The 14,570-nt window shown below is 35.8% G+C and overlaps 1 protein-coding gene across 8 annotated transcripts in view; it reads left to right on the top strand.

Annotated features, from left to right (window-relative positions):
- The window catches only part of HEATR5A (HEAT repeat containing 5A), a 111,670-nt gene that overhangs the window by 57,456 nt on the left and 39,644 nt on the right, over window positions 1-14,570 (top strand). For all 8 annotated transcript variants that reach the window (XM_033409919.2, XM_004282136.4, XM_033409921.2 and 5 more), the window contains 5 exons: window positions 4,328-4,491; window positions 4,714-4,889; window positions 11,041-11,146; window positions 11,899-12,089; window positions 13,381-13,540. In XM_033409919.2, the coding sequence (XP_033265810.1) occupies window positions 4,328-4,491; window positions 4,714-4,889; window positions 11,041-11,146; window positions 11,899-12,089; window positions 13,381-13,540 (797 nt within the window). The remainder of the gene's footprint in view (window positions 1-4,327; window positions 4,492-4,713; window positions 4,890-11,040; window positions 11,147-11,898; window positions 12,090-13,380; window positions 13,541-14,570) is intronic.

Genomic DNA, 14,570 nt, shown 5'->3' with positions numbered 1-14,570 from the left:
GTGTTCACGATTTTATAGTAAATAAAATACATAAAAAAAAAAAAACTACTTCTTCATTTCTTGCGGTGTTCTCTCTTCTGAGAAAAAGTCCCTAGTTTCACTGTGTGGGAGAGAATGAGTCACAAAGATTGGTCTTGATTCTACTCCAGGGTTTTCTGCAGAATATATAATTCAAATCTATTAGAAATTTGGCCACTCCTAGTTTCCTTCTAGAGTGGTTATCTGTTGTATACGTTTCCTTCCACTATTCCATTCTTAACTCTGCCCAGATAGAAGTTTAATTTTGAACAGTATACCAAGGTATAATTGATTTTATTAAGTTTATAATGTAGGTTTTGCTTTTATTAGGCCCAGGATGGCTTTGGAATACTAGAATACTGCATTTGGTAAAATAAACTTGCCCCTATTTTACAATTAGTTCTAAAACTTTTCTTGTAAATTTAAAATACAGTTTTAAGAAAATACATTGCTACTACTACTGAATAACTTAAGATGCTTGTTTTAAGAGGTGAAAGCTGAAAGTTGTCTCTAATGGGAGCATCTATTTTTTTTTTAATTTTTATCATTTTCAACCAACCATATTAAGTCAATGTTTCTTCAAATCTATTTCTTGTAAAAATACTGCTTTTATTGTTTTATATCTTTATTCTGCAAACAAATGCAATATAATATATACCACAGTAGTTCAAAATATTGATACTAACTTATAATTTCTGTCTTGGCCTTTATCATTATGTGAGTGATATTATTCCTACCACCTCTCTTCCTGGTTCACAAATGTACCTAGCAAAATGTTTGATATAAAATAAGAATTTTGCATTTACTTCTCTGGAAAAAAAGTGGATACATTGTACATTGCCCTTTCTCAGAAACTGTATCAAGAGTCATTTCTGTATGCCAGGTGGTGTACTAGAAATTGTTTATATAACCCCATTTATCTTAGGATAATACAGTGAGCTAGTTACATTTTCCTCATTTGACAGATAAAGGCACAAAGCGGTTACAAAAACCAACTCAAGTTTATGTATCCAGTAAATAGTAGAATCAAGATAACATAGATCTGTTTCATGCTGTGCTGCCAATCCATTTATAAGTAACCTAGTAGAGAATAAATAGACAAAGCTTAGTGGTAGGTCTGTCTCAAACTACAGATGAAAAAATTGATTTTTTGAAGTCTTCATTAAACATATAGGAATATTAGGATATCAACTTAAAATCCACAGTGTATCTTCTGATAAATGATAATATAAGTCTGCCCTTGAAGGACTTAAAGAGAAAAACAAAGTCTTGTACTATTTTCTCAGAATTGGAGTTTGGGAATGCAATCAGAAGTCTTAAAGGAATAATTAATATACTAGTGTATAGATTTAAAATCAGTTCCAGAGTGTTCACTGGGAAATGAAGTCAGGAATTACTATGAACTAACTTGTTGAAAAAAGAAAATCTAGGGCTTCCCTGGTGGCGCAGTGGTTGAGAGTCCGCCTGCCGATGCAGGGGACACAGGTTTGTGCCCCGGTCTGGGAAGATCCCACATGTCGTGGAGCAGCTGGGCCCGTGAGCCATGGCTGCTGAGCCTGCGCGTCCGGAGCCTGTTGCTCCGCAACGGGAGAGGCCACAACAGTGAGAGGCCCGCGTACCTCAAAAAAAGAAAATTGGGTTCTTAATTTTTATTTCCTATCTTAGTTTTGTTATGGATCTCCTTTCAAGTATTTTAATTTTCTCTACACTGAAAATTGCTCCTCATTAGCATCAGAAAGTGATGTATTTCTACAACAAAGGCATATTTGCATTTTAAAATTGAATCATCTTTGAGTACTTTGTTCAGGGAGAGTTAGGCCAGCAGTCAGTCACTTTAAATGAGAAATGGAGATTTACCACTGTTGTCACATTTAGCTGTAGTACCAAACATACCTTGCGTATTGTACTACCAACAAAATTATTTTTCTGAGTATCCTATACTGGTAATTAAACTAACAGACATTCCTTTAAGCAACTCTCGTCTGCTTCATTGTTTTTATTATCCCTGTCTGCTGTCCCCAATTCTGTGTAACCTCTCCTTTCTCTAACCTCAGCAGTTCTCTTTTCATCCTCTATGAAACTTAGTACTTCCTACCTTCATTTTATAGTTAACATGTGTGTGTCTAGTATCTTATATCTTCTTTTTATATATATATGAATTTATTTATTTGTTTTTATTTTTGGCTGCGTTGGGTCTTCGTTGCTGTGCGCGGGCTTTCTCTAGTTGCGGCGAGCAGGGGCTACTCTTTGTTGTGGTGCTCAGGCTTCTCATTTTGGTGGCTTCTCTTGTTGCAGAGCACAGGCTCTAGGCCTGAACTACTAAGCACAGGCTTCAGTAGTTGTGGCACGTGGGCTCTAGAGTGCAGGCTCAGTAGTTGTGGCACATGGGCTTAGTTGCTCCGTGGCATGTGGGATCTTCCTGGGCCAGGGATCAAACCCATGTCCCCTGCATTGGCAGGTGGATTCTTAAAACCACTGCGCCACCAGGGAAACTCTTCTGTCTTCTTGAAGGGAGGATTATATATAATAACATCTTTGTATATTATATTAAACACAGTTTGAATGTATGAATGAGCATGATAGTTAAAAGCTTACGTTCTGACGCCTGGACTGCCTGTGTTTCAGTCAAACTCTGCCATGTAACTGCTGTGTGACCTTGGGCAATTAACAGACTCTCTGTTCCTGTTTCCTTACCTAATAAAATAACAGTACTAACTGGACCTCTTGAGGTGGTTATGAAAACTATATGTAAAGCTTTTAGGACATTTACTGACACATATTACATCCTCAATAAATATTTGTTGTTACTACTCTTACCACTACTAATAATACAGAAAATAATGGGAGGTGAGCCCTTCCTAACTCATCCTGTCACTTCTAATAAGTAGACTCAGTCAAGTCTTCATTTCGTTCTGACAGTGTTGCTTAAAACCAAAAGTGAATGTTTCTCCAAGATGATTTTTACACTTTCCTAAAGTACTTAAGTTACAAGCTAGCAAAAGTCAGTTATGCTCTAGGTGGATAAAATTTTCTATTGCGAATCCATCAGAAAGTAGGATAAATATCTTTGAAATGGTAACTTAGATCAGTGTGATAATTGGACCAGTTTTTCCAACCGTATATATAAAAGAGACAGCCATACGTTGTCTCATGTCTCAAGGAAAATCTCAATGCTGCCTATGAACTAGGTTGGCACCCAAAATACAAACAAACCAAAAAAAAAAGATGAATCCTCCCTAGATCCAGGTTCCAATTTACAAAAAAATGCAGACATTAAAGGAACAAATTAAATTACCTTGGGGGCTATAATCTATAAAAACTTCTATAGAACAAATAATCTTATTTCTTCAAATAAATTACGGGCAACAAAAGTTGAGGGGAGAACTTGAGATTGAAAGAGACTTAAGATATATCAGGTAGCTACAACATGTATACTTCACTTAGGTCTGGATTCAAACATAAAAAGCAAACAAAAACAGGCATTAATGAAGCAGTTGACAATTTGAGCACTGAATGTGTATTTGATGTTTAGTGATTTTTATTTATTTATTCATTGTATTTATTTGGCTGCACAGGGTCTTCATTGCGGCATGTGGGATCTTTGTCGCAGCATGTGGGCTCTTAGTTGTGGGATGTGGGATCTAGTTTCCTGACCAGGGATCGAACCCAGGCCCCCTGCATTGGGAGTGCGGAGTCTTAAGCACTGGACCCCTAGGGAAGTCCATGTTTAGTGATTTTTAAAACACGAAATTGTGATAATGAGATTGTTTAAAATGTCCTCAAGTCTAGTGATACACGATTAAATATTTATAGATGAAATGATATGCTTTCCAGGGATTGCTTCAAAATAATATGGGTAGTGGTGAGACAGTAGATTGGGAGTATAGGTGAATGAGGTTAATCCAGCTGATTAGGATGAGTGACAGTCATACGCTGGGATGGTGGGGTGTTAGGGTGTCATACTATTATGCCTTCTTTTTCTGCCTTTGTATCTATTCCTCTTTTTTCATTCTGTTTTTATGCTTTATGTCATTTAAATAAAATGGGTGTAATATTTATTCAGTATCACGAAGTATACATATACACATACTTTGAGATGTCTATTCTTGTCCTTGTGACCAGCAACACATAGTTGAGCCATTCATCGGTAGGACATCCTCAAGGAGGAGATATATTAGCTTTGGCTGTGATAGATTAAAGTTAGCTGATATGTAGATTAAAGTTCAGCCGGGGCTTTTTTAACCCCATTCTTGGACTAGTTAACTGCTATTACTAAATTGCTAATTGCCCTTTTTCTCTGCTTCAACAGGATACCTTTGTGCTGTCCTCAGAGAGCTGGCTGCTGACTTGACTGCCCCTGATATACAGGTGGCAGCATCCACATTTTTACTTCCACGCCTCTGTCATCAGGATGATCTTCTAATATTAAGTCCTTTGCTACAAGATACTGACCATAGATTTATTGAAGAACAGGTATGGTCATTTTTCAATAACTCTTTGGGTTGATTCAATCTTTAAACAGTGGTTTTATTTTTATTTTTGGGCATACCTTGTGGCATGTGGGATCCTAGTTCCCCGACCAGGGATCAAACCCATGCCCCCTGCAATGGGAGTATAGAGTCCCAACCACTGGACCTCCAGGGAAGTCCTGAACAGTGGTTTTAAAACCTTATATGTAATTTTTTTTTCTTTTAGCTCCTGCTTGGTAATGGTATTTCTTGTGGAAGTCTCGAATATGACCCTTATTCTATTTACGAGAAAGATGTAGAGGGAGATTCGGTGCCTAAGCCCTTACCTCCAACACTATCAGTTATTAGCTCTGCAGTCAAGCTCTTTGGAGTTGTATGTGCTCATGTGGGAGAAGCTCAAAGGTAAACCATCTTCAGTAGTTCACTTATCCTGAAATAACATTTCAGGATTGGTAATTGGTTCAGTGAATGCATAATAGAGAACCGGTGGGTAAGAATGATGTTGTTAGAAGTTCTCATTAATATCAAAGATTCCTTATAGATGACAGGTGAAGGTAAGATTAAAGGCTCTTGTTCATTCACCTGGCTAATATTTAATAAGAAGTAATTAAGTCAATGATGAGATTAAACTGAAAACTGCTAGGCACTATTGTGGATGCAATGCTTTTCCCACATTAGCTTCTCATCTAGCTGAAAATACAAATGAAAAACTCAGTGTCACAAGAACAGTGATTTATGAGCTATTGTTACAAAGTAAAACACTGGTTTTCTGCTTACACAAGGTCTCATAGGCTTTTTTACCTTGGAGGCCTTATCAAGCCATCATAGATCCAGGGATTAGTCTTCATTTTAGTAGATTTCAAAAATTAGATTAAAACAGATTAGTCTTCAATTTGGTGGATTCACTTCACTCAAAATGAACTTTGGTTTTTAAAAATCAAAGGCTTCTGGGACTTCCATGGTGGCTCAGTGGTTAAGAATCCGCCTGCCAATGCAGGGGACACGGGTTCAATCCCTGGTCCGGGAAGATCCCACATGCCACAGAGCAACTAAGCCCGTGCACCACAACTACTGAACCTGTGTGCTGCAACTACTGAAGCCCGCACACCGAGAGCCCGTGCTCTGCAGCAAGAGAAGCCACCGCAATGAGAAGCCCACTCACCACAATGAAGAGTAGCCCCTGCTCGCCACAACTAGAGAAAGCCCGCGTGCAGCAACGAAGACCCAACACAGCCAAAAATAAATAAAATTAAGAAAAAAAAAAGCTTCTAATGATTTCTCATTGAGAATGAGTTTCTTAATAACAGGATAATAACTTTCTTGGGAATCAAAAAACACTTCTGATAGCTAGTATCCAGGAAATTTCTATCTGAGACACTGTGGGAAGTGAATCTCTCCCATGGGCTGTGCTGGTTAACAGTTTGTAAATTATTAACTATCCTCATTCATTCCCATTCATTCTCTGTCTCTTTCATGCTAGACAAGCAACACGCATTTGCCTAGCTCATAGCTTTTATATCATTTTATCTGTTGTCTTCCAGAGAATACCAATTAGGTAAGGAGGTTACCTTGGTCTCTGATGAAGACTCACAAAAAATATTTGAGTCTTGTCGGCAACACATTTCTGAAACAGGCTTTTGGATAGTTTACTTTCAGTGGATAGAAAAATGAATAACATTTATGTTGATTTTCAATAGCTTCATATCTTCATTTAAAATGATAGTATTGATAGTTTTTACTCAGTATTATACGTTACATGTATATTTTGAGATTAATTTCAAGAGATGATAGAAATTTGTAGCCTATAGTTCACTGTGTATACTGTAACTATAAAGTTTGGGTTGTATTTTAAGACAATATATGACTAAATTATAACTGAATGCTATAGCACTAAAAGATGAGAGGAGAATCACAGTGAACTGGAATTTTCAAAGAAGAATTGATGGAGAGGTTGAGATTTGTACTAGTCTGTAACTGTACTATTATCTAGTACATACAGTTAGTTTAAAATAATTTGGATTAATACAGCAGTAACTACAGTAGATGGAACAGGGGTAGCCTTGTGGGCAAAAGATTTAAATTAAGCATGTTTTTAAATGACTCCACTAACCTCTTTTTGATAGGTCTCAGATAAGAAGTGAAAAAGAAAAGTATACTTCTTAGAAGCTTTCCTTTTAAAAAATTGATTTTATTACTCTCCTAAAGAACGTGGGGGGTTTTTTTGGTTTTCTTTTTTTTTTATTTCTCCCAGATTTATTGCCTAATTATAGTCTCAAGGAAATAGTTTCTTATTTCTGTTGTTTAAAGTTTAATAAACTTTAAAACGTGTCAAATTTCTTTTTATCCCACCTGGATGAAAATAATATATAGAATGAATATTCAAGGGAGGAGAGATTTTGTTTGTTTTAATAAAAAAGTTGAGACCTGGTGAAAGCAAAACATTCTGTTTGGATTCTAACTGAATAAAAATAGTAGGCAGTGGTTTGGAGAATTTTAAAGGAAGTTGTCTGGCAGCATCCCAGATTCAGCAACTATCAGCAGTCTCCAATGGGTGCTCTTAGAGCACCACAGAGAAACATAGATAGGAAAGTTAAGTTTCTAATTTCCTGTTATCCTAGGTATGATACTTGTTTAAAATGGCAGACCTTTCTTCTTTGGGCCATAGATTTGCATTTCTAGAGAAGAAATATCTTAATCAAAGTACCTGTATTCAACAACAAGTGAATATTTTAAAGCATTTTGTTATCATGGTTATCTTCGTGTTTAAACAGTTTAAAAGAAACTCTTGTAGTTAACATGACGTTGTCCTAAATTAGAAATAGGTTTTTCATATTTTATTTATGTACTTAGAGATTAAATTGTCTTTGAATCAGTTGATTATCTTTATTTTTTATTAAATTTATTTATTTATTTGTTTGTTTTTGGCTGCATTGGGTCTTCGTTCTGCACATGAGCTTTCTCTAGTTGCGACGAGCAGGGCCTACATTTCGTTGTGGTGTGCGGGCTTCTCATTTTGGTGGCTCCTCTTGTTGCGGAGCACAGGCTCTAGGCATGCCGGCTTCAGTAGTTGTGGCACATAGGCTCAGTAGTTGTGGCTCACGGGCTCTAGAGTGCAGGCTTGGTAGTTGTGGTACACGGGCTCGGTAGTTGTGGCTTTCAGGCTCTAGAGCGCAGGCTCAGTAGTTGTGGCACATGGGCTTAGTTGCTCTGTGGCATGTGGGATCTTCCCGGACCAGGGCTCAGACCTGCGTCCCCTGCATTGGCAGGCAGATTCTTAACCACTGTGCCACCAGGGAAGTCCCTAATTATCTTTATTTTGACTATAGGATTCTAAAAATAAGAGAACTTCGCATCGATAATTTTAAAGCACTAAAATGTTTAAAGTTCTGGAATATCAAGATATTTTACACAGAGAAGAAGTTATTACTGATCTTGTGTATGTGTTGTTTATGGTTACTTTTCAATATATTTTGCACCTAATTGCAAAGAATGAATTGCTTAATTCACCTGAAGATTGTTTCACCCTTGACTGTACATTGCAATCATTGGGATTTTTAAAACTACTTTTTAAAACGTAGATTCTGACTTAATAGTAATGGTATGCATACTACATTGGGCACTGAAATTTTTAAAAACTCCTTAGGTGATTCTGGTGTACAGCCAGGTTTGAGAACCACTGCTAAAAATGCTATAAAATAATGTAGATTGTGAGTTGATGAAGAGAGAGGGAAAGGATAGTTATAGTTCTCAGTAGTGAAAATTTTCACCATTATACACCCTCTCTGAAAATATAAGTAAGGTAAATCAGCATTTTCAAATTTTATGTCTTTGCTGTTTACTCAGTTACTTATGTGTTTTTATTTCATCCAGACTCAAAACTTTTAATATCTAATTTCATTCTGAACTAATAACTATATGTTATAATTGATACTACTTAGGAATACCAATTCAGTATTACTGAAAACTGATCATCTCTATCTTCCTGAAGATTCAGAATGTTTTGTTGTGATCTCTGTCAGAATTTGGGGGTAAAGGGTGGAGAAAAATATTTTGGGCTCTGGTAGTCTCATTTACAATCTTTGGCCCATGAATGTGGGCAAGAAAATAGTACAGGTCAGGTTTTATTATAATGTAACAAAATTCTCAAGCTCTAACCTTAAGTATTTTTACTACTTTCAACATGACACAGTTCCATTATAGCAGGTGACTAGGATGTGATCTAATAATGATGTTTTAGGTTTTAAATTCATAAGGCTAACCATATGGTTATCCTTAATTTTTCTTCCTGCAGGCAATTTGGGCATAAATGTATTCTTGAAACATAATGACTTAAATATAATCTTGGAAAATAGGCAGAAAAAACTTTTATATGATACATTAATCAAGTTATTTATAATAAAAATTAGAAATGGCCTAAATGTCCCAAACTAGGGAACTGGGTAAATAAGGTATTGTATTGCCAGACTGTATAATACTAATAGCTATTTAAAATTATTTCAGTACATGTGGAATCTAAAAACATAATGAACTAGTGAATATAACAAAAAAGCAGACTCACAGATACAGAGAACCATCTAGTGGTTACCTGTGGGGAGAGGGAAGGGGGAGGGGCAATATAGTGGGAGGGAATTAAAGGTACCAACTATTACGTAAAAAATAAGCTACACGGATATACTGTACAACTCAGGGAATATAGCCAATATTTTTAAATAACTATAAATTAAGTATAACCTTTAAAAATTGTGAATCACTATATTGTACACCTGTAACATATAATATTGTACATCAACTATACTTCAATTAAAATAAAAAAGAAATATCACAGGAGGCCAAGAGAAAAAAGAGAAAAAAAATTATTTCAGTGCAGTAATTAATAAGATGGGATTAATGTTTAGGGAAATGAAAAAGAGTTACTAATAAAGTGTATACACTGTGATCCCAGTTTTCTAAAAATGATATCCATATACCTGGGGTGGGAACGGGACCGGTGAGAGACTAAAACAAAGATGCCAAATGTTAATAGTGGCTCTTTCCAGATGGTGGGATTATGGGTGAATTTTATTTTTCTTTCCTGTGCTTTTCTGAGTTTTTCAGGTTTATTATGATGAACAGAATTAACCTTGAAATAAGGAAATAAATATTTAACTAAATAGACTACTTAGAGTTACCGTGGTTTTTCCCCAAATTTTTAGTGATCCACCATGTTTATTATATTCTCTGAGTTGATTTTATGTATATTGCTTTCCTCAAGTCATACACATGTAACTTCACACCTTCCCTTTTTTCTGACTTAACTTCTTCCACAGCTGGGTTTTTTAAAGCACAATACCCATATCTATTCTGTTTTGATAACAGAATTGTCATTTGGAACAAAACTGTATTTGGGTCTTGTGGCCTCACCAGAACGATAGAGATTTAGTTACAGGCTCAGAGATACTATTGCAAGTACGTTAGAGTTGAGTAAAAGTATACCCATGTGCCATCTTCAGCCAGTCATGCCCTGTTTTCACTCACTGGGTGCAACTGTCCTTTATATTGTTCAACAAGCACATTTGACTGCTGACTACATGACAAACCCAGATACTAGAGAAATGAAGATAAATTATAAGGTGTATGCCTACCATCAAGATAGTTCACAACGGAAGAAGTATTCTTAAAAATTATTTCAGTTTTCCTGATTTAAAGGGAGAGAAGTGGGGGAAAGGAAGTTCAGAGCTCTGAAGCAATGTTTCTAAACATTGGAGAAACTGGTGGGAAAATATGGGGTGATTTATTTCATGGTTACATATTTTTAATCTCAACAAATGGATTTTAAAAAAGGACATGAAAAACAATTTATGGAAGCTACATTAAAACCCATGGACACATTCAACCCCACACCAAAAGTAATGTGCATATATTCATCATAGTTAGAATTGTGAAAATAAGAAATTTGCTCTCCACCAGGAGGAGAATGGTTGAATAAATTGTAGTATGTGTGTAGTAAAATTTGGCTTCCTGAAAATTATCAAAGAATAAAAATGATTTGAAAAGTGCTAAAGAGGTAATGTTAAGTGAGAAAAGCAAGTGTAAAAACTGCGTTATATATAGTATGATCCCAAGTACGTGTTTAAGGTATGGTTGGGGTTCGAAAGGCTGTGCTGCTTCTCATTATCTGAAGTCAGTGCTACCTTTAAAATGAAGGAATGTATTTGAATCCAGTATGTCCTGTTATTAAGAGCAAAAATGTTGACGCAAGTGACTTTCAAAATATTTGTTTAGAAAATAGTTGCTGAAATAGCTGAATTTGCCCGGGTAAATCTGTATTAAGTGATACATTTGTTGTTATTTCTTCACAAAATAATGCTTCTCCCCCACGGTCATAATGACACATAATCAAAATATTTTTGCATTGGTTGTGATATATTTTCATTTCCTAAAATGCTTCAGTGTGTTTGACAACAGTTTATCTCATTTTAGTAGTTCCAACAAAATGCAACAAAACAAATTTGTAGTGGATACTCAGTACTGTCCTTTGACTTACTTTATCTTTAAATCTTGTTTCTGATTTTAGGCTTCTCATATTGGAACAGCTTTTGGACAGTATAAAGCATACAAAAGGAGCTCGTCAACAAGTAGTTCAGTTACATGTTGTTTCTTCAGTTTCTAGTTTCTTGAAGGTAATTCTGTTTTTTAAAAATTCACGTTTGCTTTATTATTTTTTTTCCCTAATGTATGGCCAACTAAGTAGGTTGGGGAAGGTGTTTTTAAAGGGCTGGTTTCCCCCCCCCGATTTTTCTTAATGTTTCAGGATTTGTAATTCCCCTTTTACCTTTTTTTTTTTTTTTGGCCACACTGCATGGCATGTGGGATCTCAGTTCCCTGACCAGGGATCGAACCCGTGCTCCCTGCATTGGAAGAACAGAGTCTTAACTACTGGACTGCCAGGGAAGTCCCTCCCCTTTTATTTTTTCTCCATATAAAACTTGTTAGTCAGAAATCAAACTTATAATCTTGACTTAGAACTATGCTTTAACCTACCAACCCTAATATCCCAGATCTGGGATTGGCAGACTATGACCTATGGACCAAATCTTGCTCATTGTTGCATTTATGGCTGATTGTTTCTAAGTAAAATATAATAGGCTTCACTGATCATTTATTTTATGGAAATCCCTATGGAAATGTTCTTCTGAACACATATATACTACAGTGATAATTGATTACCATATTGTTTGCCTGGAGGTTTAAAATTCTAAAGTACTTCAACAGAAAAATTATGTATGTTTACTGTGGATTTTGGTATTCTGATTTTTTTTTAAAGGAGTAATCACCAAATATGAACATATTTGGTTAACCAGAATATACATTTCAAACTGGATAAGAGAATTTACTAGAGTTGCAAGTTTGGATTGTTTTTTACATATTTCAGTATGTGGCTGGCTCTAAGGGACATTTGGGTCCAGAAGAAATGAGAAGACCTGTCCTTGCATTGGTGATGGGAGCCTTAGAAAGTCCCAGCCCCCTCTTGAGATGTGCAGCTGCAGAGGCATGGGCTAGATTAGCCCAAGTGGTTGATGATGGAGCTTTTACTGCTGTATTAGCTCAAGTTAGCTTTGACAAGTAAGTGAATTTCTTACTTAATACTCATGGACTATGTGTCAAAACTGGGTGTAGCTTGTTGGTTTGTTGGAACTTACGAAACTTCATTCTGATAATTAACTTTAAAAAATTGAGAAATATACTTTAAAATAAAGGAGAACTCGCCCCCACCCCGCCTTGGCCTGCTTGTTTTGGAACATAAAACTATTACTAGTTGTTTGGCTTTAGTTTTTATATGAGGAAGATCACTATCTATATGAGTGATGTAATAGGCCATCAGTGGACTCTGGGAGTAAGAAGCTTATGGAGTTTTATCATGTTAAATATAGATGATAGGTAGTAAGAACAACCTAATGGAAAGAGAGAAGGCTGCAGGTCAGGAAACATAAACTATATTTTTGTTTCTACCAGCTTTGTAACCGTGAGCATGTTACTTAATCCTCTCAACCAGTTTTCCTCTATTTCATATAGAAGGTTATTAATGCTACCCTGCCTACTAAGAATATTAAGGTAAATGAGATAATAAACATGAAAGTAGTATGAAAAAATAAAACAACTGCAAATAAAGTTCATGATTATATTAGTTATACATATATAAAGCTATATGATTGGTAGTAGTAATGCAGGCAGTGCTTTCACCTTCTAGTCTATTGAATATGTGTATCTTGATTTGGTTATGAGCTCAACGTCTGATGTCAGATTACTAACTCGGTTCAAATCCCAACTCTTCCATTTAATAGTTGGTTACTTTGTAAGAGTCACTTTGGCTAAAATGACTAAGTCACTTTGATTTCCTCATTGTTAAAAGGAACTGATAATATCAGTAGTGTGAATCTCAAGATTGTTGAGCAGATTAAAGGACCAAATATAAAGCGCTTAAACTAGTGTACAATTCATAAGAAAACTCCTAATAAATAATGAGTTCTTTTACTATATTTAATTTTTAAATCAAAGTTCTTGAGTTGGAACTCTCTTTATATGGAATTAGAGTATCTCAGCAATGAGAGTTTTTAAAGTATAACTTAATGATAAAGTAATAATGCCTGCCATATGAATTTAGTGTGTGTGTATTTCTGAGAGACATTGAAATTGCTTATATTTAAATAATTGTTAATAGTGGTAAAGACATTTTTATTTAAAATTTTTTCTTTTAAAGATACCTTTCAGGTTATTTCAGAATTTTTTTTATCAGTTAACGGTAAATATATTTCTGAATTTTGCAACTCTTCATACAGAAAGTTGGCCTAAGTGACTGTGCATGCATTGGTTTTGTTTCAGTAATTGTCATTTATTTTTGTTTCCATAATCACAGACTGAAATCAGCAAGGGACGCAGTTACCAGAACAGGACACTCATTGGCTTTGGGATCCCTACATAGGTACTTGGGAGGAATAAGTTCTTCTCAACATTTGAATTCTTGTGTTGGAATCCTTTACACTTTATCTCAGGACAGCACTTCTCCTGATGTGCAGGTAAGTACTTCATGTGATACCTTCCTTGAAATTCTTGATTTGTAGATAATGCAGATTATGTTTTTATTGACCATTACTAATTTATAAAATAATTCTTGCTCCATAATAAAATCAAAGCCATTGTTAACCTTGATGGATTTTTAAAATTCAAATTCAGTATCTTTACTTCATACTCAGTGTCTAAAGTCAAATTCAATATCATTTTCTGAAAATGGATCTCCCTTCCATCTTAAAATAACGTCTACTGTTTTGTAGAGCTTAACAGGTACCATGCATTATATTACATTCTTCTAAACATATGAACATATTTAATCCTCACAGTAATCTAGTATGTATATTCCCATTATACAGAAAGAAAACTGTGGCTTATAGAAGCTAAGTACTTGCTCACAGCTAAAAAACTAATATATCGTGGAGTCAGGTGAAGAACATAAGTCATGGACTCTGAACTCATGTTCTTAACCACTTTACCATATTATTATACATATCTTACCCATTTCTATCAATCATCATTCTCCTGATATCTTAATCACATCTTGAATGATTGTTACTCTTCCTGCTTTTTTAATCCCCTTATTATATCTCTGTCCCCCTTGTGTGTCCCTAATTATTACAGTAGCCTCCTACCTGGTCACTTTATGTTTAAGTTCTTTTCTTTTCAACTCTCCCTAGATGTGAAGCCAAAAATGTTTTCCTGAAAGATTTTCATCTTGCCACTTCTTACTGAAAAGCTGGGGAAACTGCATATTGCTTCTTTTTTTTCTTTCTTTTTTTTTTTTTTTTTTGCGGTATGTGGGCCTCTCACTGTTGTGGCCTCTTCCGTTGCAGAGCACAGGCTCTGGACACGCAGGCTCAGCGGCCATGGCTCACGGGTCTAGCCGCTCCGCGGCATGTGGGATCCTCCCGGACCGGGGCACGAACCCGTGTCCCCTGCATCGGCAGGCGGACTCTCAACCACTGCGCCACCAGGGAAGACCTGCATATTGCTTCTTAAATCAACTTCTCATTGAAGTCCCATCAACTGACCCAG

Source organism: Orcinus orca, chromosome 2, assembly GCF_937001465.1.
Source record: "Orcinus orca chromosome 2, mOrcOrc1.1, whole genome shotgun sequence".
Classification (NCBI taxonomy): domain Eukaryota; kingdom Metazoa; phylum Chordata; class Mammalia; order Artiodactyla; family Delphinidae; genus Orcinus; species Orcinus orca.
The sequence above is the reverse complement of the archived record's forward strand: the minus strand, read 5'-3'. Positions and strand labels throughout refer to the sequence as shown.